This window comes from Rissa tridactyla, chromosome 9, assembly GCF_028500815.1.
Source record: "Rissa tridactyla isolate bRisTri1 chromosome 9, bRisTri1.patW.cur.20221130, whole genome shotgun sequence".
In the NCBI taxonomy this organism is placed as follows: domain Eukaryota; kingdom Metazoa; phylum Chordata; class Aves; order Charadriiformes; family Laridae; genus Rissa; species Rissa tridactyla.
Genome location: NC_071474.1, coordinates 40,940,417 through 40,966,036, shown reverse-complemented (window position 1 = coordinate 40,966,036; position 25,620 = coordinate 40,940,417). Strand labels below are relative to the sequence as shown.

The window sequence follows — 25,620 nt, the reverse complement described above, 5'->3', positions numbered from 1 at the left end:
GGTTTTGAGCATGCTTCTGGGAATAGCCCTTGTAGCATAATGGTTCACCGACCTGTTTTTGCAGTTGTTTGCCGAGGTTATGGTGTGGCGTTGCCATCATTGCTGAAGGAGTTATGTTGTTAAACTGCTCTTTCCAGTTTTATTGTCATCATCCTGTTCTTGTTGAGCTTAGTTTTGCTATAGACTGCCTGAATAAATAGTAACGCTTGCTCTGTTTTCTCATAGAACCAACTCCTGACATAGCAGTATTTTAAACTTTTCAGGTTATAATCTTGGATTACTCGCAACCTCGGAGAGCATCTGCACAACCAAATGCATGGGAGCTGGGGGAGAAGGAGCAGTTGGTAGGAGCTTAGAATGCGGGGAACCACTAGGGAGGATGAACGCTATTTTTTTTATCTTTACCAGTATATATGATATTATTGCAGCTGAGTCGCACGTTATTGGGATTTTGCAGGTAGCCGGCAGCATAAACTCAGAAATAATGCCTGTCCCATATTTAAGTGGTTGCCATTTTCCCCTGCAGCACCAGTGAGAAAAATGACTTGGAGGAACAATACTCGTAGCAATTTTCCCTTCCTACTAAGTGCTAATCCGTAGGGTATCTCCTTGGCAAAAAAAGAGCCAGTTATACCAAAATATCAACCTGAGTTTCCTAGCACAGACAACTGAGTACTGAGAATAAAGCTAAATGCCTCTTTCAGGTCTGATCCAGGAGTCTCTCTAATTCCTTGGAAAAGGCTCCCATTCAGATGCTAGGGCAGTTGTAGGGGATTTAACCCTTAGAAGGCACAGGAGGAGCCCCTTTTTGACAGCAGCTGTCTGGGCTAAGCTGATACCTGTTTGATTTTGGGAAGGATGTGACATCAACTTTGCCTAACAACCCAGCTGTAAAACTGGCAGAAAAAGAGAGCAGCAGCAGCTCAATTGCAAACATCACGCTGAGTATTATGTTTTGGGTAAATAAATATAAAAAAGAATAAGTGGAAATCTTCCTCTAATAGGAAAATACATCAATGATACTGTAATTAGAACCGACGTTATTCAACTGTAATAAAGTATTTATTTTACTGTGATTACAACAGTTGTTTATTCTTGGGAGCTGTATCCAGAAGCAGAATATCCAGACTGGAAAGGATACGGCAGCTGCCTAAACCAAGTTTCTTAAATCTGTGCTTAGCAGCTCATACTGACTTACTCTGTCAGTAGAGCCTCAAGACAACAGACTGGGCAAGTACGCCAATCCAGCTGGGTCACAACACATTTGCAACCCTGCGCCTCGGAGTGGGTACCTGGATTTTAATGAAACTGCAGCTCAAGCAGCATGGAGGGAACAGGCGGACGTGCAGTACAGCTGCACAAGGAATTAGTCTGTTCAGGCACTGCCGTGGTCCTGCCATGCGTGCGGTGATGATAGACAGATTTTATCCCAGAAACGAAACTTAATAGTCTGGGTGGGTTTTTAGGGTTTTAGGAAAAAGAGTGGATTTTTTAAAAGATGTGTGTTTGGCTTTCAATTTAGAACAATAAACACCCTATGCACACTGGCGCTGAGCATCCTTCCAGCTATTTAAACATTCCCAAACTAAACACAGGGTTCAGTCCATTCCTGCGCTCTGTCATCAGGAGAAAATGATCGCCTCAAGCAGCAAAGCCAAGTTTACAGCCAGACTGATGGGGCTGGTCCCAGGCAACTCCCTGCATCCTCCTCAGTAGCTCTTCCAAGAAGGTGGCAGCGGAGGAGAACAGAGCGGCTGGACAGACCGTCTGGGTTGAGGGGTCTCTGCTGAGGAAGGGAGAGAGCAAGTATCTGTGTTGCATGGGCTCCTGCCTGCAGTCTGGAGGCCCTCATAATCCCCAGGGATTCAAAATATTCAGAAATATCACCAGGATGTTGTAATGCAAATTGACTGTATAATAAAATGTTGTAGGTTAATTCTGAGGTTTCCTGTTGATATAAGGCAAATTAGCTCTTCAGTTCTCCCTGTGTCTTCCCCCCCTGCCCTGCCGCAGGGCTGGTGAATGGGCTGGTCACTCCGGGCCTTGTTCTTTGTGTTCAAAGCGAGAGGAGAAGCGGTGCCAGCCCTGCCCGTTGTTCTGATAAATGCGGAGCCTGATGGATCTGGTGCCAGTGCTGTGCTTGCCAGCGATTAACTGCATAAATGGGAACGCTGGGAGGTGGTGCAGGGTTGTGCTGGGATACTTCTGTTACAGAGATCTAGGCCATCGGTGGTGTCCTTGATGTCTTGTGATGCATTAGACTTGTAGCTTTTGGTGTCTTGCTGTAAATCCAAAGCGCTCACAAGGAGATGCTCTGTGGCTGGCTGTGTGCCTGCAACGGAGGTGCTGGTGTAGGGAATGGTGATGTGGCTTCCCCCTCTCAGGTGTGATGTGGTCTTCCCAGAGTCCCTGGATCATCATCCTGGCCTTTGGGTAGAAGCTGAAGGTCAGACAGAGAGGGCAGTCTCCTGGGCTTGCATGAGGAGTGTCTGGCAGAGCAGCAAACTGAACTGAGGTCTTCCAAGAAGCCCATGACACAAGCCACAGCCATTCTGGCATTGGGTCAAGCTTTGGGAAAAGAAGCAAGTTGTCCTGAATTGGTTCCCGTTGCCTACAGGCAGCAGGCACGAGCTATGGCACTTGCTCGTTGTTTTGAGTGCTGTTAGGTGGGACACTGCTGGGGGGATGCAAGCCAATACTTTGTATGGTAATATTTAGAAAGAGATAAGAAGAACCTGCTTTTCATCTAGTCTCATTCTTCCCTGCCAGCCTGTGCTTTCTTTCAGCTCAGGAGACTGAAATCTTCTGTTCTCTTGTAAAAAGAAGTCACTCTGTGAGCGGAGGAGCTAATGAAGCCTCGCTTGTAATGTCTCTCGCTCACGCGGATCCTGTGATATCTTACAAAGGGGGAGCTTTATTAGCTTTTCCTGTAATGGGACAGCAGTAGGGTCCCTCTCCTCTCACCCACTGCCTTCTTTTCAAACTCCGAAGAGTTTCCACATCTTTTGACCTTGATGCTGGACAGCAGGGGTGAGTTGAACACCCTTTTTGTATGAGAGCACAAACACACGCATTATTTCAGACTCTCATGACTGCAATCTGTGGGTGTCTCATTTCTGTCAGGAATCAGGCTAAAAATAAAACAAACAAATCCCCTGAAATTAAAAAGAAGCATCAGTGTTCAAATGACTTTATTGTATAAACTGAGGAGTCATCTAAAAAAAATCAAAATAAGGGCTGGCTAAGCTGAAATCCACCCACTCTTAGCAATAGGAGTTGGTACTTTATTTGGAGAGTGGGATTTTGCTCCCAAAACTTGCACTCTGTCAGTTAATGTATAGACAAGACAACCCCATCTTGTGGCTTCTCTTTTTAGTCCATGGGTCAGCTTTCCGTGTTCCCGTGGTTAGAACTGGTGAGGCAGGAAAAGAATGGTTCATCCCTGTCACTAACAGGCAGAGGGAGGCAGGGGAAGCTGAATGGGTTAAAATCAGTGCTGGATTCAAGCATCAGCTTTTCCTAATCAGTTTGTCACAAATGCAACCATATTTAAATTCAGCTGCTTGGGTAACACCCAAAAGCTATCATTGCACTAATGCAATTATGATAGTGCATCAGTTGCTGTAAATCACAAAGCTATAGATAGGGTGTAGTTGTCATGTTCTTTGTGATTAAAAGATGTAGCATCTCTAATCACTGCAATGGGAGAGGCTGTCATCGATAAAGGGAATCTGGAGCTGGAGAGCAGTATTGATCGTACAGAGGAATTTGCAAACTCTATTTCTCAGTTTTTGTACACTTTGAACAGCCTTTCAAGATGCACCCGCAGCTTCGCACACACACACCCCCCTGCCCAGGGCCGGAGTAATAAATGAATAAGTTAAAATCTGCCTCGCTCAGGTTCTCTAGCAAAAGGGTGTTCAAGAGATGCTAATTTCATAGCAATTTCTTGTCCAAAAGGGCACGCTATTTGGTAGATCAAAATTAGAAATGGTACGCTGCATTTCCGCCCTGGAGAGAGTGATGGGCATTCCTGAGCACTGTCTCCCATCATGCTGGTGATGGGGGGTCTTGGTCCGCCCAGTTGCCCCGGTGCCAAACCAGCATGAGCTCTGTGCGGCTGGCAGAGGCTAACTGCAGAGCCGGCGGCGTGGCCCCTGTGCTGACCCCAGCCACAGCACAAGCCAGCATTTTCTCCATTGTGGCTTTAAATACCTCCTTCAACTTTTTTGCAAATGACACGACTTCTCTACCTGTAACTGAGAATCAGGCTTTCCCTTGCTCTAAGAAGAAGTCAGTGCTTTATCATCTGTTTTCCTCTTCTTAAAAAACAAAACAAAACAAAAACAAAAAAAAAAAAACCACAAAACAACTCCCAAAATAATTTATGGCCAATATTCATAAATGATTTACATTTAAACTGTGGAATTGTAGGCAAAAATTAATATTAAATGACCAAGGATGATGAAAACGGAAGGATAGCACTGGATTGTCAGGCTACTTGGTTGTTTTTCATGCATTTGGATGTTTGTTTGCTTTTCTCTCAAGAATCTCCATGGATCAACATACAAGGAATTTATGTGATTATTTTATTAATGTGTAGCGTATGGTTTGAAAGCTTTTATACATTTATAGCTTTCCTCCACAATCACATAGTTCCTTGTATTGGTGTGTTTGCATATAGATGTGTGTATGTACATAATACCTGTATGTGCATGTGTTTAAACTAATATTCTTTGTATAGAAATACTATACCCTCATGTTGCAATGTTGCAGTTTCTCTGGTTTTCACCACTCTCTTCTTTATGCTTGGGTGGTCATATTTTGAAATTTCCCCAGGACCAGTTTTTCATGCAGTCACGTTTCTCATCACATCTGAAGGATGTTGTGCTTCGCATGGTAATTAGGTCCTCTTTGTTTCATCTGCTGAACTGCTCGCTGTTACTTCCTGCAGCACACTCACGACTGGAGGCTATTGCTGAAATGTTAGAGCAGTGGAGATTCTCTAGGAGTAAACAGCTTCACGTTAACTTGCCTTTTTTTTTTTTTTAATGCTGATTTACATCCTGTTTAAACCTTGTGCAATTATATTTATCCTTGTTGCTTTCTTAGAGTAATGCCATTTATTGGAATAATTTATTATTGCATTGTGTGGCTGGTGGGTGTGTATGGAAATCATCTGAGTATTTACAAATACATATGACTTTATATATAAAAACACACAAGTATCTGTTTATCTCCCTAAGGCTTGAAAATGCCGATGGCTTAGCTGGGAGTGCAAGTTGCTGTCGAGCTTTACAGAGTTTAAGCTTTCATGGCTTAAAAGAAAGCTCTGATTGTTAGTTTTCCTGGGCCCACGTGAAGGCAGGCTGAGCGTGGCTTCAGGCTGTGTTTGGTGTGTGTGGGGCCAAGCTGGGGCTGGGCTGGGGTGGCAGTTTGCTGTGGGAGCCCTTCTCTGGGGATGCTGGGACAGGAACCCACGCATGGCACAGCGGGGACCGCCAGCCAGCGCTCCTGCAAGCCCGGCCAGGCCACTCTCTGAGAAGGGGGGTTTCTTCCAACGCAATTTTATACCTCCTTTCTAGCTGTTAAGTTACAACTGGGAATCAAGCCATAAGTTTTTAGCCTTTGTTGTTTAGGAGGAAACTTTCCAAACCTGCATGACCCCTTTTGCTGGTGCAGCTGGCTCCTGCGTCTTAGGGTGCGAGGTCGCTCAAGCTGGAGCCAAAGGGCAGTTTGTTGGAGGCAGCTCAGGCTGTGCCACTGCTCTTGCAAACCCTGATGGTGCTGGGGAAAGCAACAGGAACCGGGTCAGGTTTGCCCTGAGGCTGCTGGAAAACCCCTGCCTGGCATCCCTGCAGAGAGAGGTTCGGGGCAGGAGCGCTGAAAATGCCTGCAGTCATCTCAAGAAATGGGAAGTGATCTAGTAACTGACCCTGAATTCCCTTTTAGTCGGTACGAAGCTCTGGAATGACTTTTTGCAAAACATAAACCAATGTTGTTATAACGGGGACCATCACAGTGCCTGAAACGCCTGCCCGCTGGAGGCCAGCAGGAGGGGTGGACGGGCAGGAGCTCTCCGAGCAGCTGGCGGTGGCAGGGCAGGGGTGGCAGCAGGGATATTTTTCACCGATAGGTTGAATAATACCCTCGGGCTGATACACGTTGGGTACCCTCCCTGCCCAAGTGGCACGCGCATATATACATGGGAGTGCGCACAGGCATTGGAGAGGGAGAGAGGTGAACACTGGTGATAGACAGCAAACGCTTTTGTCAACACATGGAATTCCTACTGGTTGTTTATCTATTTTTTTCCTCTTGTAATTAATAATGCTGTGATTACTCTGATTATAATGATTGCATATCCCTTTAAGTGGTATCTAGATTGAGGTTTACACGGCATTTTTTCCTGGTTTGTGTGTTCTGCAAACATATTAAGAAAGTCTGTAAAATAATATTACCAAACGTCAAGTAAAATCCTGTCTCCTGAAGGGCTGATGAGATCATATGCGTATGACTGTGTGTTATCTTGCCCTGACACATGGAATTAAGTCTTGGACTACTCTCACCTAGGAAGACATCATTCTGCCAGGGTTTTCTCTCTTCTGGCCTTTTCAGATATGACAGCTTTTTTCCCTTCAGCCAATTAAAGCGGGGGCATTCTCTGTAAGAGCCAATGAGAAAAATTGGGCGGTTTGATGATTTCTGAGAGTTTCTTCATTTTGTTTCGTTGAGCTTGCTGGTAGCACCCAAACAGAAGCATTTGTGTCAAAGAACCCATACCTCAGCCCTGTAACAATTCTGTGATTTTAATGAACTGAGTTGTATGTGGAAGGGAAACTGGATTTTCTGTTATCCCGCTGGCAAAGCTATGGGTGAGGGAAGCCTGAAATTCAGCCATACAGCTCTGCAACTGGGGGGACGCAGTTTCTACAGTGGAAGATCAAATTTAGCAGCGCTGCCACTTCTATTAATGTTTATTTATTTTATTGGGCTTTACAAATTCTGGGAAATTATGAAAATCAGAAGCAGACATTTAGGCATTTCCCTAATTGGCATTTCCATTTTTTAAAACAAATTTTATATTGTTTCTTTCTGGAGCTCCTGACATTGTTTGGTTTTATTTTATTGATGGAAGTGTTTTACCAGGTTGGACTCAGTAGGAGACACCTCCATTTTTGTCACAGTGAAGTTTTTTAAAATCAACACAAAATGAACAATTTCAAATTTTCAGCTTTCTGAAAAGTTTTTAAAATGTTGTTCTAAGTCCAAATCAAAGCAATTTCCCTCCCTCCCTCCAATTCAAAATTATCATTAGACAACAAATTGCTCATTGTCTAGCTTGACAAGAGTGGTTGGCTCTCGGTCTTGCATTGAGATCCCCAAGCCACTGTCTGATGGGGAATTTATTCCCCATCTGTTTCCGTTTCCGCACTGCGAGTTCAGCCTGGCACATGTGCTGCAGTGCAATTGCGGGTTTTGTGATCCATATTTAATTCACCTAACTTTCTGTCTCTCTCTGAGACACCCCGATTAAGCAGAGTGGTGTCCCTGGCCTCTCTGTGTAGTCAGTGAAGAAGTGGGTTCATCCAGAAGGTGACTCTGCCCATGGAAGATCTCAATTAAATGCCTAAAGAATAACTTCTCTAAGATCAAGCTGCTGTGTGCTTTAAGCAGTTCCACTAAAAGAAGCCTCGTTGGCTTCTAGAGACATGCTGATAATGGGCTCGTTGGCTTGTTAGGTCAGCCAGCAAACGGATGCTGGGGGGTCCCTGAGGCTTAAGTACCAAGACAGCATTGTATTTCTGGGGAGATCATTGCATTTCAAGGGTGTGATGTGAGACACGAGGCTGCAAAGTCATCCCCAAGCTGCATTTATTCCCTTGAAATGCTCAGTGTGTCAGACCTGATTTCGGTTATAAAATGGAAATAATAGATAAAAAAGGTCAAACCGTTTATTGAGGATTGACATTTACAGCAGTCAGGAACCTCCAGTTGTATACAGCTTTGTGTATGTATGTCACTCCCGTATGACACCATCCTGCCGAGGATCTCTAAACCGCTGCTTTCCTGCTAGAACTGGGTGGTGGCTAGTTATATATTGCTTATTGGGCTTATACAGATGCACAAACAAAGCAAGCCAGAAGTTAAGTAACTTGCACAAAGTTGCGGTACACCTCTAGCAAAATGAAAATATAAATTCACAAATCCTCTCCGTCTTTGTGGTTTCAAAATTCTTTTATTTCGTCAGAATATTTAAAGTTGGTAAAATAAAACTGTTTGAAATTAACTACATTTTCTATGAAGGCTGACTGTTAAAGGGCTTGCGTCCTTTCTCCCATTGTAGGCAACGACAGTTGTTCTTGAGCAAACTGTGGATTGAAGGCAATAGTCCAGAAAGGGATCCAAAGAGCGATTGCTACCTGTGCTGTACCAGGACCTGGACACTAACAGAGGGGTCACACTGTGTGTGTGAAATGACACCAGCAGCACTCCGTAGATCAGTAGATCATCTTTGCCATTAACATCTAAGTAGGAAGAAAGAGAAGGAGAAATACATATACACTCAGTTACATGCACATACACGCTTGCAGAGTCGGAGACAGAAATCTCGGATAGAGCAAGTAACAGCAAAGTAATTAAAGGTGCTGAAGCAGCAAGTGCCAAGACACCCTCTCCAAGGGTACAGAAGGTTTGCTAATGTCACTGTTGATGTCCCTAAGGTATTGTGCAATTCCAGTATTTGTCTCAGATGCCCTTCTGTGAGACTTGCATTGCCTAGGATCCAGTCTGTTTTCTCCTTGCCTTAACGGTCTGACTTTGAGAGCTGAGCCTTTAGATTGCTGCGCCTCAAGGAGACCCAACACACACCCAGTTAATGTGGTCCTCAGGGCTGTTTTTTTCCCATTGCTCATGCATTGCTGCAGCATTATTCTCAGTGCTTTGAATTAAGGGGCTAATATCCTGGCACTAAGGATTTAAGGGACCTTGTGCAGATACAGACGGTATAATTTATAGAGCAAATACAGTAGTAGTCTTGAAAACATTGATAAAATGACCTATCATTGCATAATGGGTATTAGATCTCATGTTCCCTGTCCCCGCTTCCCACTCCCAAAAAGGAAAATTCTTAGCCTCTGGACAAGATGCCAAGAATTACTAGTCAGCCCCAACTGTAAAAATGAGGAAAAAAGACATTTAGGTTTTAATGAAACATGTCTTCCAAGTTAACTTAAATGCTTGTTTAGATAGCTTTTGAGATTAGTCTAAGAATAATAAACTGTTATTTATAGGAAACTTCCTGGCCAAAGACCTCTGGGCAGCTCCAGAATACCAGAACAAAGGATTTACAGCCCACTGACTACTTAAAATGGTGATGTTAGTTTCAGATTCAAAAGTCCTTTTTCCTTTATGACAACCTGTTGGTGAAGAGACAAAGCCGTCCCCCGATCCTTCAGATTCTGGAGTTACTCTTCATCGCTTAATACACACGGGTCAGTCTGTTTAGCTTGAGTTTGGAGCTTTTACAGATCTGCGTTATGTCTGCTGGGCAGATTTGTTTTTCTGCTTATGGCATCAGTCAGAATAAATGGAGGGATGGGATCTGCCCCGGCTGCTGCAGGGAATTTCCCTGAAGAGTCCCCAGGCTCCTAATAAATCAGTGTCTTTCCTAGTCCCCCTCTCTGATGGGATCCAGCAGCAGGTCAGCATCCTTAGGTAAAGTAAGGCTTCCTGAAGTGAGCAGCAGTCACAGAGAGTAAATTAATGGAAGCCGGCATCTGCTGATCTCTTTGACAATAAGGAATTTCGTTGCCAACATTTAGAAACCATTGGAAATGGTCTCCATTGGAAACCAGATTTCGACTTTCTGCCCTGGGCTGCCAGAAGTATTTCAGCATAAAATGCTAAAGTAAGTTGAACTTTCAATTATAATTTCAATGACTGTCTAGTGAAATGGATTAATGCTCTGGCACTGCACCTTTGAGGCTTTGGCTCGAATCTTGTAGGATAAAAATCTGTCTGCTTTGACAGTTGAAAAGGTCAGAAGTGAAATAATGTCAGGTGGTCTTAGCCCAATTCAATGTCTCGATTAAGAAGTAGATGTAAAAATTGTTGATGTGGGATATCATATCAGATCCTTTGCAAAAATATAAATAATTTTTAAGTTATATTTTATCAGCAAAACTAGATGCAGACAGCTGCATTCTGGAGAGGTGGAGCTTAATTCAGACTTCAGGAACACTGGAATTTCCGAGTGAGAAAAATACAGGTTACCATATGCAGTATCTTAAGCTCAAAAGCTTGTATCCATCATGAAATTGATTTACTGATACTTGACCATGTCAAGCATAGTTCTCACTTAAATATGTTCTAAAGTTTAATTTAGGAATTTTTATTAGCTGAGATTGTATAGAAAGAAAATATTTTTCTCACTGTTCGGGCAAGACAAAGCGTCTCTTCAATTTACTTTTTGAAAATGCTGCAATTCAATTCCTAGGCTTATTAAATAGGACTGTGGTTAAGGAGCAAAATATGGATATTTGCATAATGCATTTTTCTCCTATTTGGATACATACTTATATAATTTTATATTATAATAATATATAAATATAAATTGCTTCTCCAGACATCCCTGCGGAAAGGTCACTACGGCAAAAATTTCTAGCAATAGCAAAAGAACTTCTGTTGGGAAAAAGGAAAAAATAAGGGTTTGGGGCCATGTGTCTCGCTGATGGGGACAGTGGCTAACAGAGCTGCCCCTGATTTATCCCAGCCTCGCTTCCCACCAGCCCTTGTCACAGGGCAGGTGGCCGTGGCACTGCTCTTCCAGTGAGGTTGCAGGTTTTCTTTGCTTATTTCAGTAAGAAACGCACGTACAAAATAGTGCAAATCTGAAATCAGCTGTCATGGTATGCTACATAAATTATCCAGTTCTAGTTGGTAATCTATGGCAGACAATTAAATAAGTGAGCAGTTGTGTCCTTTCCAGCGCTGGTAGGCATATTTGTTTTATTTAACTCCCTCTTCCTTCTCTGTGTATGTGGTGTGTCATGGGTTTTTTCCAAGTTGTGTTTCTGTCTTAAGGCAAAGAAACCACAGTCTCCATGTGATCGTGATGCAATGCAAGAGCTGATGGAACTGTACATATGTTGTAAAGATTAATTGGCATTCAGTTAGGCCCCATAAAGCATGGCATGCCATGCATTATCCTGTATTTTACCTTCAATTTACAGTGCGGTTCAGTTCACATAGTGGGCACAGACTGAGAAAAGTGTATTTCTGAAGTATGAAATGTGTACTTTTTAGCGGGCTGATCTTCCCAGTGACAAACCCTTAGAAGAGCTTCAGAGATTCAGATACGCCTTAATTGTGGGGCAATCGTAACACGGTCTTGCTTTTCTCTGCTGAGATCTACTAAGTGGGGCCCAGGGGACCATTGAAACCACAGAATCGTCTTTTATTTGGTCTATAGATTTTTCTGACCAAAAAAAAAAAGGTGATGCATCGCGGTCTTCATGCTTGAAAGCCGTGGAGCCGGGAGGGCTGTGGTGCGCGGTGCCTGGTGGGGCTGGTGGGGCTGGTGGGGCGGCGCAGCCCTCGCCCCGCTGCTGGGGAAGGCAGAGAGGCCACACACCCTGACTCCGAACCCTTATTTATAACGGAACAAAGTGGTAATTTTGCAACTATCACGGCTCAAATATGGGACCATTTCCCTAGTAATAAAACTATTACTCTGTAACTGTTTACTTATCAGGAGACCATTATGTGATTGATGACCTGAAAATGGAGGTTATCTTTCAATTCATTTGAAATGCAAACTGACTAGAAAATCTATAGTTATTGCAGCGTATTTTTAAGCAAAATCAGGCACCTACATTGACCTCCTATTTACATTTCTTTGAGAAGAAAAATCACATAAAAGCTATCAAGAAACACATTTCACAGCAGGCAAATTAATTGGTTTTACTGTATTTGAATGGAGGGTTTGTCAAATAAAACATGCCATGACAGTTAATAGTGTCATTTAGAGGCAGAAAATTATTGGCTTATTTGTTATTGGATAAAAGGAAGGCAAACACTTTGTATTAGGAAGTTTTAATGTGTTTAAAATCCTCATTAGGGATTTATGGACATTCTTGCTTAGCATAGCGCCTCATTAATTTGAGGCTAAACAGTTACTTCTGTGTTTCAATTCCAATTTTTTTTTCCCTTTTCTTTAATTAGATCTCGCATTAGAGTTTGGTCTCTACACCACTGGAGATGTAGAATTAATTAATGTGATTTATAAATCTAATGGAAGTGAGTTATTCTTAGATATCTTTTCATTTTAGTGAGCGGTTTAACTGCACGCAGCATAAGTGCACACAGATCTAAGAGATTTTGGGAGCTCAGGAAAAGTATGCGACTTCTGCATTGAATACATTTAGCAGGGTCCCTTGGCATTAATAGATCAAAGCATTTTAATTAGAAATGTAACTAAAAGGGAGGCCATAAAGATCCCATTCCAAATCAGATTTTCTTTGTTCTAAGTTCTGTAGTGCCCCCAAAAAATGTTCTTGTAGCTCCCCTTATGTATGATAACCATGACATTCGTTGGCAGTCGGGATAATCATGTGTTTTACTATTTAATGAGCATAAGATCTGGCTCTTAATGTAGTCTGAATTTGGATCCGATCCCAATAAAGACATAATCATAAATTGCGCTATTTTGTTATTATTAATAAAAGGAAAATGGCGTTTATTTCCTATAGGAATTTAATTTATTTGATTGAAGTTTATGTAAAAAAATGTATTTGTGTGGACTAGTTATGCTAACAGGTAGTGTTGGTATTTAAACCCTAAGATATTTCAAAATACATTTGTTTTGTTTCCCCCTGGGCAAGACCATGTCCTTGCTCTTTGAATTTCAGCCCTCGGTTTTGAAGACAGTCTGAGGACCCGATCTGCGAGTTGTGACTGTGGTGGAGGGATGTATGAAAAGAACTAATTTGCAAACAAGCTCTGAGCAATTAATATGGGACCCAGCATTGGCCTTGCAGCTGTGCAAACCACTGTACAAATTAAACCCAGGAGTACATTTTTGAGTGAGGACATTTATACCTGCTTTAAAAAGAAGCGGAACAGATAACGGGCGCAGCCACCCACTGTATTCCTGTAGCTACAGTAGTGGGACTGTCAGATGTAAATAGATGCTTAAAAGGGTTCTTCTTTAAAACCTCAAAAGAAATGTTACGGTCTGAATTCATGAGGTCAAATAACGCTTCAGGTTACACTGATGCAACTTCGCTGACATCAGCGGAGTTTTAGTCATGTCACCAAGGCCACAGTCTGACCTGGCGACTTTGCTGCTATTTTAGCAGGAAGTTACACAACTCTGGCCTGACGCTGCTCACTCTCGTGCTGGCGTGTCCTGGGAACTGGCACCAAATTCCACTAATGGGAAATAGATTTAAAGGAGATCCAGTTCCAAGTCGTATTAAATTTAGACAGCCATGTCTGTATAGGACAGGGATATTGAATGATTTCCAAGAGGTTCTACTCAAAGAGTTACACTGAGAATATAAATATGGCATCTCATTTACATCCCCCTAACTAAGGGCGAGTAGACTTAGAAGCCGAACTCCCTTCACACTGATTTTATACTTACACTGTTTCATTGTCTTCAGAGGAGTTAGATTTCATTCACACAAGACAAGAAACAGACACTTGATCTTTATTTCTGCCACACCATATATCTCACCGCACCAGAGAGTTGCACAGTCTGTTAGTCAGGCTTTGATGTTTCAAGTGGACAAGTGCACAGTGGCATTTTAGGTCAGGGTGTCTTTTATCATCAATTTAATGGAAATGTATAAGGTAACCTCTTCCAGAATAAGGTGAAAATACCAAGGCACATAAGAAAATCTACTCATTTTATATAAGTAATCAAGTTCTTGCAGTCATTGGAGGAGGAGAGACAGAGAGAGAGAATGGAAGGAATAAAGGAAGGAAGAAAAAAAAGAAAATGTGAAGTTCCAATTTTCCTTGCCTCTTCGTGAGTATTACATGGTTGTAACAGCCTTTATGCAAGCCTGTGTTTTGGTCACAAATTAAGTACTGCAAATGCTACTGCCGTTGGGGCCTGGCTGAATACTGACATTACCCGTTACACTGGTATTATCGTCATGGCAAGCTTCTAAAATACTGCATTCAGAATATTCCATAAGTAAAATGTGCAGCCTTACCTACATTAAAAAACTCTCAGGAGACCTTGAAGTGAGAGATCACTTTATCAGGCTTCTCTCTCTAATAGAGTTTGGCAATTTGCTGCACGAAAATAATGGAGAACCATTGAGTTTAAATTGAACATCAGCATATTGTGCTTTCATGGAGACTATTTCGTGCTGATCAACATTGAAATGGTATTATTAAAAGAAAACATCAAAGAAATAAAAAAGAAAGAACGGGCTAGATACAGCATGCACTGGGAAGAACAAGAAAAATATAATTGTCACATTCAGGCCAGTCTGGTTTAAAAGTTGCTGTAGCAGAACTAAATGCCAGTGCAAAAACATTGTCCTTGCAGTTGGGGTTGCTCTGACTGGGAGGTCATTGTAAGCTGAATTCATTGTAGGGAAATCAACTATAATTCCTGCCAATTTGTGGGCTAGCACCCAAGTGCCCCAGCTTGGTGGAACTGCACCGTTTTGTCTAGCTCTTAGGTGACTGGAGAGGAGCATATCAGAGTCATTGGCTTTTGTGTGAAACTAAAGGTGTACCTATGGTGGGCAATTTTGGCTTCTGAACGAGGCCTTTTGTGAAGTTCACTGAAGTCAGCAGGAGTCTGATTCCATCACGTTTTGGACCGCACTAGTAAGTTGTTTTTCCTAGCTAATGTGCTTTACTCAAGGGAAGATGCATAAACTTCTCCATCCACCACTGGAAGAGCAGCACTGACGGCAAGCCAGGCTGTCTTGGCTTGACAAATGAATTAACTCGGTCCGCTCCTTAAAACTTTTTCCTGTTTTCAGGTTCTCCAGTAAATGCCTATTTGACACAAGTGCTTCTGCAGTATTTGTACAAGGGGAACAGAGGAGCAGCTCTTTGTATTTTGTTTCAGGCAGTAGTTTTTCTTTTCCTCTTAATTTTTTTTTGTATATATATAAAGTATATATTTTCACAGACCTCTTAATAAGCCCCAGGAGATATTTTTGGGGTTGAAATAATGGGAAATATAGACTTCTCATGGTATTTTAGTTCCAGGACGGTGGAGGTACTAAAAGAAAACAGTGGATATACATTATTTGGGACCCACAAATGGCTCCCTTGAGAATTAATAACCCTGTGAAAAAACACATATATGTATTTGAATACCAAGGGAGGAATTTTCTTTGGGTTTTTTTTTTTGAATACCACCATGTTTGACTTCATTCAGTTTCCTCCAGAGCCCAAATGTTGAGTCCTAATATATGTTGTCAATAATCTCATGAATATCAAATACACCAGAAAAAAATACCACTTAGGTTGCAATATTCATTCCTTGCTCTTTCGCTGCTCCCATTCTTGCCCATTTGCACTAAAGTTAGTAAGGAAGAGCCAAGATCCTCCCAGCTAGTGAGATTAGTTTGACATCTATTTCAGCTGTCTTTGACATGAATGACCCTTTTGGGACAAAATATTAGTGAGATAGGAAACAGACTAAAGCATGAACCGTGAAACAACCCAAGGAGGTCTGAACCATGGGCTCTGAGCAGTGGTGTGAAGTTTACCTCAAGTAAATGTGAAACAGTCTTCCTCAGGAGGAGAAATGTGTAGTCAGATGGCAGCCGAGGGGCAGGCTGCTGTCTGAAAAGGGGCAAGTCCAGAAGAGATGTAGGGAATGAGTGAAGAGAGGAAATGAAGCCTGAGCATACAAGGAAATACTGATAGCAATCAAAGGAAAGCTGGTGTTGGAAAGGCGTGGGTGTGTACTCCGTTTAAGTGCAGGTGAAGTATTGCATCTTCTTAGATTTCTACTGAGCATATTGCAAAAATCGAATCGTAGGTACGTAATTTGGAAGGATGTTCAAAGGTCATCTAGCCCAACATCTTGTATGTGAAACCCTTGCTATTCTTAGTACTGCCCAATCCATTTCCTGCTTGTATTAATGAAAAAAAAGAAGCCCCCTCTCTTAATAGGAAGCCTGGCAGGAGCTAAAGACATTCAGAGGATGAGGCTTCTGCTGACAGTCCTGGTTTTGCTTCTGGTTTTCTAAGTGTTTTCCTCTTATCACTGTGTAGTGCACACTGGAAATGATCAATCAAGGCTCATGCACAGGATCTTTTCATACTAGCAAGGGAAAAATCAATTTGCGTTCAAAGGAGTAAGCAGTAGTATGAGCTTCACCTCCCCAGAGTCAACGTGGGTTCCTTGATAAAGGAGATGACAATGAAAGCTGAGCTCTTGATGTATAAGCACATAGGTGCTTATATGCAAGAGATGAGAGTAGGTTCCTACATTCATTTAACATGCTACATTTATCTTTCCAATAAAACAAAGATAGGAAGAAGAGATTACTCGTTGAATGCCAATTGTGCATCAATAATGCCGAAGGGATTGTTCACGAACAGTTTATCCAGATGAAAATGTGGTCCGTCATTTCTGGCAAAGACGTTATTCATAGTGTATTTCTGCTTTCTTACACTTAGATTTTAATTTTCAGAACTATTCTGAAGGGTCTGTTGGAATATTTTGTTGCTAACATTTCTTAGAAATGCTTGCTGTTGGATGTAAATTACAGGGAAAAGAGACTTTATATGATTTTTCTGTGCTGGAAAACCAAAATCTGATCTCATGCAGGTTATAAATTGTCCAGGAGGTAAGAGTGGTCAAGGAACTGTTGAATGAATAAATGGAAGGTTAGATCAACATGACTCATCAGATATTGTAACCATTCACCCAATGTCATTTGATCTGCATAACATTAAAGGCAACTATTCGCTCACTCTTAGATATCTGCTCTCCTTCCCTCTCTTTAAAGTTTAGCACTGAGCCATCCAAGCCATACATTAAACCTTTGGTTCCACATCATTTAAGTTCTGTTCTCTCTCATGAGACTGAAATATGAAGAGCCTTACAATACTGGCTTGAATTAGGCGGAATATTTTGACCATCTGACCTTTACTTTTTTCTTCTTTCTTTCTTTTTTTTTTTTAGCAAGCAATATTTAAAAGTAAACATGAAGCGTTTTGATGCAAAAGAGTTTTGCCAGATTAAAATGAAATTGGAAGATGAGTTCAGCGTAGCATGTAGCTGTTGTGAAATCTTGTTTTGATTGGAGTTTTATTACCTCGGGACGTCTGTCTGCAGCTTATGTGATATTCACTGGGGTTCAGGAACACACTGCCGGCTGAGAGAAGAGCTCATGATGTGAAATGCAACTACTTACTCTTACAGAAGCCAAATTCCTGGAATCTGTCCTTTGGGCTGAGTTAGACTGAGGTGCTCACCAAGGAAGAAAAGCACCAAAAGTGTGCACAAATGCAAGCTGTGCCCTCCTTTTTAGCATCTGATTACTGATGAAAGCTGAAAATGAGAGGGGGTGGAGAGTCACATAATGGGTCCTAAACTACTTGATTTTTATTAGATTAGGAAAGTAGTAGCGTGGGATGGATGTCCAGTCTTGACTAAGCTACGGGAAGAACGTGGCATTAACGGCAATTCTAATAACAATTTGTTGTAGCACTAGTAGTTGAGAAGGTGATGAATATTGTATCTGCTCTGTTTCATTCTGTCCTGATGAATCTATGCTTGGATGCCATGGTGTGCCATGTGGACCTGCTTGCACTTGTTAGCTGAATGCAAGTGTTTATGTACAATTAAGCTTGTAATTTTTGATTCACAGTTTGAAAAGCTGAGAGGTTGTTTTTTCATTTTTTTTCTAGGATAGACTGATCCGTGCCTTTCAAGTCTCCTAGAATGTGCAACTATACCATGAATTTAGAAAAATGGTCTCATTTCTTTAGAAATCCATTAATAGTAATGTACTGAAAGACTCTTACATTGATCTTTTCTCTGATAGCCATGTTGTAATAATTATTCTTTTAATGTTTGCATCAATCTAAATGTTTTGCTCTTTGTGCTAGCTCCTACTTGGATCTCCCTATATGACAATCACAGCACTTTGACATCTTGCATTACTTTAATACCAGTGATTCAAAACAAAGCAATGCCAAAGGGAACAAAAGTTCTGTCAAGCCATTAAAATCTCTTCTTTGCCATTAACACAATTAAATTGATGCATGAGCATTTAAAGTTATTAGCAAGTACTGCCAGCAGAAGCTGGTTGTGATTGCATAATATATAGTGGGCTTTATTAAACTAAAATGGTATGTTTATTGTTATTATCATCATTAGTTCTGAAGTAACATAAACTTAAACAGGGCCGTGAATTGGGAGAGGACTGTGAAACAAGTAAGAACGTACTCTGCCCTGTGTTAATAGTCAGGGACACAATTATCACACTTATGACATTTCTAAACAACGAAATACACATGGTGTCTCGGCTAACCGTTGAAAGTGGCATGTGTAATGGCAGGGAGGGGTGTTAAACAGAGGACTTCTGTATCTCTGCTGCTCTCGCTCTTCCCAGTCTGACTCACTCGGCTGGATTTTGGGCTGCTCCTGTTACTGCTCTGAGAGATTTTGTGGTTGGTGTGTACACTGCAAGCTTGTTTGGGGAGTAGTTGTTTTGTTTTCTCGTATTCCAACATACTCGTTTTTCAATGAAGAAAATCAGGACTGTATTAGAGACATGTACTGCCACTATCCCACCGCACATTGCAGTAATACCCATGCTGGCTGATATTTTGGTTAAAGTTAACTATATTCCTCTCTGAACGGGGAGTTGGTAAGATGTATGGAAAACACAGATTAGCAAAGAATTTACAGGTATTGAGAGGGAAAAAAGTGATTTAAGTGAAAAGTGGGGGGATGAAGGAAGGGGAATGAAGTGCTGGAATACGGAGTCATGCGATATGAGGGTGGACTGCGTTGCAGGTAATGCTGACCATCCACTGGAAGTTCTCAGCCTAGGTTTGTTAGGTAGAATTTGAGCTGAGTGCTGGAGACAAAAGATAAGGCTCTTTTTTTGGTCAGTTGAATGTTTTTAAGTGATATTAGGGAAAATTATAATCTATAGTTGCTGAAGTAGATAAAAATCACTAATATCCCTGCAGCGTAGTCATATTCACTTGAGTACTTCTTTACCAAGATATGGATGAACTGTTGGAAATTCAGAGAACAGGGATGAAATAAGCCAAAGGGGCGGAAAGTCTTGTTTATCAGGAAAGAAGGTAAAAGTTGAACATACAGCATTTGAGAAAAGTGGAGTGTAGTTTCACTGTCTCTGTGTGGTGTAAGCGTGAAGGGAAGTAACGAATTACTTAGGGTCGTGAGAAGAGTTCTACAAAAAGGCTGAGGTGACACTGAAAGCAAAATTTTAACAATTATCACAAAAAAGGGCCAACTATTGTACAACACTGCTCCACATTTTATTAAGGGAAGGGATGGGAGACCCATTTCGCTACAGTTTTTGTGTCAGACTACCCACAATACTAGAAGATACGGGGAAAATGTGCTACATTAGCAGGGTATGAACTTGGTGATCTAATAGGTCTTTCTGGTCTTTGACTTTTGCAGCTGTGTGGATTTATTCTTGAAGCTTAGTGCTGGCTGAAATACAGGAGGAAAGCCATGGTCGGTGCTTTCGGTCAAGCTCTATAGCAGATTAGGATGACGGGGATTAAGTTTAGTCATGAGTGTCTTTTACCAAACTAGTTACCAAGGGCAATAAGGTAGAAGTGTCGGGCAGAAAAGTCTCACTGAATATTTATGGTATAAAGCACTTACCTGTTTTTTGGTACCTTCCTGAATATTGTCTCTTCCTCTTCTGCTGTACCCCCATGAGAAGAACCTATCGTAACTATCTGCAAGTGCTACAGAATTGTTGTACGTGAGGGTCGTGTCTGCCAGTTGTTTATGTAATTGTTGACAGCATTTAGAGGTTTTGTGCTCTTTCATGTCCTTGGAATGAGGGATTGTGGCAAATGCTCTAAGTACCATTTAAATGAGTATTTTCAATTGGAAGACGTTAAGGGAACCACTGTGTGTGTGCATGGGTGTGATATATGACATCTTTCTAAGGGGAGAAGGAATACCTGTCCAGCCTCTTGAGGTGAATCCTTGTGTGCCGTTCAGTCTTCAGAGGACACTTAATTTGCAACAGGCTGGTGAAGTGAGGGACAACAAAATCAGCAGCCACCCTTATAGTCCAGCCAGTATTTTACTACAGTATATGTTTAAGAGCTGTCTTGGCTGTTAGCCTATTAAGCTGTAGGATAAGATAGTTGATGATAACAGCTTTCTCCTAACTGTTATCACCTCTGTCCTTCGCTGCAGCGTGCGGCAACTTAAACCAAACCTCGCCGTCTCTCTGAAGGCTGCCGATAGGAGTAACAGTGGGATCTTCTTCAATTACAGAAGTTTCAGGCAATTCTAGTGCCAGTTCTCAACTGTGAGGAAATCAGAGTACTTTATTGCTTCAAAAGTGTTGTTAGTAGCACAAAGCAGCGCGGAAGGAAAAAACCAACTTTTGACAAAATGGGTCCTGCTGCTGATTTATGTTGATCTGAACTGGGAAATTTGGTAGGCAGCAAGCGTGGATACAGCAGTCTTCAAGCAGAGGCAGTTGCTTGTTAGCGGTTCACACGTGTGGTTGTAGTTCCTGAACTTTGCATCCAGCACCTGACTAAACATTTCTTTTTTTCTTTAAACCTAGGTTACCCTTCCCAATGACTCCAGCTGTGTGGAAGAAATATTGCGGGTGAGTAATACCCTTTGCTTTTGTATCTTTTGTGTGATTGTAGTGCTGTTATTTCATCCTTCATGGAAAAGGATTATATGGTTGTCTTTAACACTGTAGTTAAAAAAGAACATATTAGTGGGTTTGCATTAAAGAGTCCCTGCAAAGTGGTAGGCCCAGGGTGCTCCTTAGTGAGTAAGGTCAGTTCACCTGATACTCTGCATCTGCCAGCTTATCTCAGTCAGGATTTACACACGTTCCTGTTCTTTTTTTAAGCTCTCGGTCTCTGTGAGTCTCTCCTGGACACATTTCTCTCCTACCCTGAGGTGGAGTTACCTTAGTTCTCCCACTCACAGATTGATCTACAGTCTTCCTTCTTCCCCTAAACTACAGTTGCTCATCGTTCATGGTTTTGTTAAGACAAGACCTGCAGACGTTTTTTCCTGAGAGCTCTGGTCAGTGGCTGAATCCAGGAAATTAAAACAGCCGTTCCGAAGCGGGCATGGCTTAATTGCAACAAGATCATATAGCAAGAAAAAGGGGAGTGTGTACAAGTTGTATACGTGTAAATCTGCCTCACTTTAAGTGTAAAATGGGCTTTTCCTCAGACATTCCAATTTTGGGGTCCCCTGTTGGCAATAGGATTTTTCTGGGGGCAGGTTTGCAACCCACTCGTCCCTATCTGGGATTTAGGTTTTTATCCTTATAGTTTGAGTTTCCCATCTGTCAGAGCTACCTCCCTGGGATTGCTAGCCAACCTGCTGGTTTTTGGTGGTGACCATGTCCTTTATCACCAGGAGCAACTGGTCCAAACTGGCCCAGACCTGAAATCATGTGTAGCGATTGTGCCAACTTGGTGGGAAGACATGGATTTATTCTTGCTTATGAAATAAAATAGGCTTCTCAGTATTCATTGTAGTTGTGAGTTAAATTGTTTGGGAAACTTGCTCCTGTTTGGTGTATGGGCATTATCTTGGGATGCTGTTGATGTCCTTATGGGTTGCTAGTGTTGCTGCAGAAGTACGTTGAACCAGCAGGCAAATGTGCACGTGCAGACCTGCAGTAGCAGGGGTGTATGTGTCTGCATGTGCACCCAGCAGCAATGAATGCAAGGAAATAAATAAAATTTAGTTTCAACCTTCAAAGTGAGCAGGGGTTTATTACCCATAGAACACTAAGGGAGCAAAAGCAAAGAAACTGTTGTAAGGCTGTGTGAAATACTTGGTACATTTTAAATGTCTTCTTCCCCTGTTTATATATTTCAATTAGGTTCATTACTACAGTGGGAATGAATGACTTGTTAGCTTGGGGAAAGCAGTTGCTTGCAGTAAATAGCATCAAAAGGGAATGTGATGTAGCAAATTTCAGGAATCAGTCATCCAGGTGACAGTTTTAATGTGGGAACAGTGCATATAAATCACAGGAAGCCAAAATGTCTTTTTTCTAATCAAGAGGAAGTGATCCTGTTTCCTACCCCATGAATGTAATTTGAGTCAGCAGAGGCAGAATGTCCTGGGCTTCCTTCTGAAACCTGCTGAGATAAGTGCAGGACTTTCTGTTGTCTTCAGAGGGTGGGGATGAACTGCAGAGTCCCTGTGGCCGCAGCAGCACCTCCTGCCACCCATAGGCTGTTAACCTCGGGGTGTGGGGGCCTCTTGGTGGACAGAGCAGGGATTTGGCTGGTTTCCATGTTTCTGGGGATCTGTCTCACAAAGGCATGTAATGGGCACCCAAAAAAGGGATATGAAGCGGCAGATTGATTTGACTGCTGGGTACCGATGCCTGGAGGCACCCTCAGTGCCCAGCCTTGCCATCCAGCCATGGAGCAAACATAGCCGCAGGCATAGCCGAAAGCCACCTTGAGCATGTGAAACCGCCCATGCCAGCGAGCAGCTACGGGCTTGGCATGCCACAGGCAAGCATGGGACCTCGGCCATGGTTCGTCTGGGGTGCGCGCTGCCTTGACGCATGCTCAGCTGGGTAGGTTTGCATGCTGTTACATGGTGAGGGTGGTTTAGTATGCCATCAGCGTGGCATTAGGCAGCTCTGGGCACTGACAGGCTGTCTGCAGCCTTCTTGTAACCTGCCAGCAGGCAGGCTGCGGGCTGCCAGCAAGGCCCTGAGTCTATGAAAGCAGCAGATCACAGAGGTGCTTCTGGGGCTGCCCATCAAAGGCTCGGCAAACCCCAGTCCCAACTGGTTGCTGTCAGCGGCAGCGTGTTAGGCTTTCAACTTCGTATGGTGCTGAAGCACACGTGGAAGTAGAAGTACCTGAGTTTTGTCAATGACTGTTCTTCTCAAATTTAGAATGCAGAATAAGCTAGCAGGAAAGGTATTTTGTCTGCATGCAGAGTATCATATTCTACATGATAGGCAACAGAGCGAAAATAAGTGCATCACATTCTGATGCCCAGCAGTGGTCAAAATCCAGTCTTCGGGCTCCCCGTGGAAGCCCTGTGTCAGGAGATTCAGGCTGTCTGCTCCAGATGAAAGGATGACCCTTTGTTTCAGCAGCAATTTGTGCTTTGAGAACCTGGATTAAGTTCCTAGCCCTGCCTGATATTTTCTGCCCTTCTGGGGCCTTTTACGTAGGCTCTGAAGAGCCTTTGGGAGTGTGGGCCTCAGCTCCCTGACAGCAGCCTCCCCAGGTCAAAAAATAGGCCGTTAACATTTCTGTCCTGTCAGGGATGTTGCAGAGGTAAACAAGACAGATTATAAAACAGTCGACTCCCAAAGGTAGACAGATGGGCGTGAATTAGTGTGCATTTTGCCCAACCAAACCATTGGCAACAACTGGCAATTTCTGCCCTGGGCCATGTCTGCTGCCGAGCTGCGCACCCCGAAGTGCCAGAGGAAGGGTGCTGCCGCCTGCCTTGCCCCAGCCCTGCCAGTCTCCCCTGAGAGTATTTCATGCCTTGAAGTTTGCTTTTTTCTTTTTTTTTTTTTCTTTCTTTTTAAGTCAGGGAATTAAGTGACTTAATTCTGTTTCGTCCCTCAGAAAGACACAGTAACTCTTGTAGGTTTTTTTGCTAGACTTTACAAGGAAGAGGGACCCAAGCTAAGATCTGTGACCTCTGATTTTACAGAGCTCTTTTTTCAAGCTGAACTTGATTAATGGGTTTTGTAATTGTAGAGGTTTGCAATTCCTAATCTCTGTCGTCGTCTTCTTTTTTTTTTCCTAGAAAAAAAAAACTTTAATTGAGTTTACGGTCAAAAATTTCCAACCAAGTGAGGGGAAAGGTCTTGAGTCCATTCAGACCCCTAAGTCTTCAGAGACAAAATTTCACAGTCCTTCAGATTTCCTGAAACACTTAGCCACTTATGTCATCTTGTGTAAATGCTTTAAGGACTGTTCCTGATACTGCAGCCAAAGGTTAATGGCAGACCAGTCTCCTGTTGATTTTGCTTTTCTAACCAGGATGGCTGAGAAGGTTGCTCTTAATAATAATAATAATAATAATAACAACAACAATAATAAAAAAAAATATCTCTTGTACAACTAAGGCCAAGCTGTAAAGATGGTACAGGAGATTTGCATTTAATACAGGTTGCTAATACCTAATTGGAAGATGAAGGTGAATACACTGGTGGTCCGTGCCCTTTTTTCTGTTTCAAAATGTGGGTTATTTTTTTAAACCAACATAATGTCTTTGGAAGTGCAGATAACATGGAAGACAGGCAATCAACAGTGTGTGTGTGTAATTCACATTTTATTAATATGGATTTAAATTAAGTTGTCACTTGCTATGTGCAGCCATTGAAAAATGAGTTCATTGAAATGTTGTGATACAAAGTGCAGGTGGGGCGGGAGAACTGACATTTTAAACCAATGTTCTGAAGCTGTTACTCATGCCGCTTGCACCAGCGCTTTCCATCAGTGTGCCTTGCTGTGATTGCGCGGGATGTGAACCCCGTGCTGGTTCAGGCGCAGGGTGGGGTGTAAGTGTGACACCGGGTGCAAACTAGCAGCGATACTTTTTCTGCCTATAGAGAGCACAGAAGGGCCCTCCCTTAGCATTGGTTTACCTCTGGGTGAGGAGGTGATAAGCATACAGCATTACATGGGAAAGAAAGGAAATTTTATTTAACTGAATTTTTTTGAGGAGCTGTAGTGTAAATTGAAACTTTGTGCTAGGTGTTTAGGCAATCGATTAGACATAATCCCGCAGAAGTGAGGCTCTGGTCTTTACATAAAGCTTTCGTGTCTGTGCTGCTAACCATCTGGGCAGGCACTTCTGTCTGAAAATCTGTCCCTGCTTAGAGGAACAAAAGAATTCTTGTAGGTGCATATTCGCTGCAGTAAGGCATCGAGTAGCTAGATGGACTTCTGATGTTATGTGGACAGCTGTGATATTAATTAAAAGCTTTCTAGTCTGGAAGCAAAACAAATCCTAAATATAATTCAGATTGTAATTAGGATAAAAATGACTGGAGTTAAATGAGCAAAGTCTGTAATTTGTATGGTCTTCTATTCTTCTGATGACTAGCTCATGTCTAATGACATTGGAGAATATGTAAATTGATCAGCAGGTGAAAATGCCCTTGACTGGGCAAATTATGTGTAGTATTACCTTCCTCATGCCAATTGAAAGCACTAATGGATTTAATATGTATCATCCATAGCTGAGGTGAGCTGTTCACAGAGCAAAATTAGACTGTAACAGATATAGCCCATTATTTGCCCCTCAGTAATTGTTTTCTCTTCTAAAATACAAACCAACATTGAAGAACGATGCTAAACCTAATTATAATAATTGTAATTTGAAAAATACAGGTATGCTGTCCAGTGTGGTTACAA

At 42.2% G+C, this 25,620-nt stretch overlaps 1 protein-coding gene across 2 annotated transcripts in view; it reads left to right on the top strand.

The window, feature by feature from the left end:
- Positions 1-25,620, top strand: part of AFF2 (ALF transcription elongation factor 2) — a 347,591-nt gene that overhangs the window by 165,512 nt on the left and 156,459 nt on the right. For both annotated transcript variants that reach the window (XM_054214075.1, XM_054214074.1), the window contains exon 4: positions 20,799-20,843. In XM_054214075.1, the coding sequence (XP_054070050.1) occupies positions 20,799-20,843 (45 nt within the window). The remainder of the gene's footprint in view (positions 1-20,798; positions 20,844-25,620) is intronic.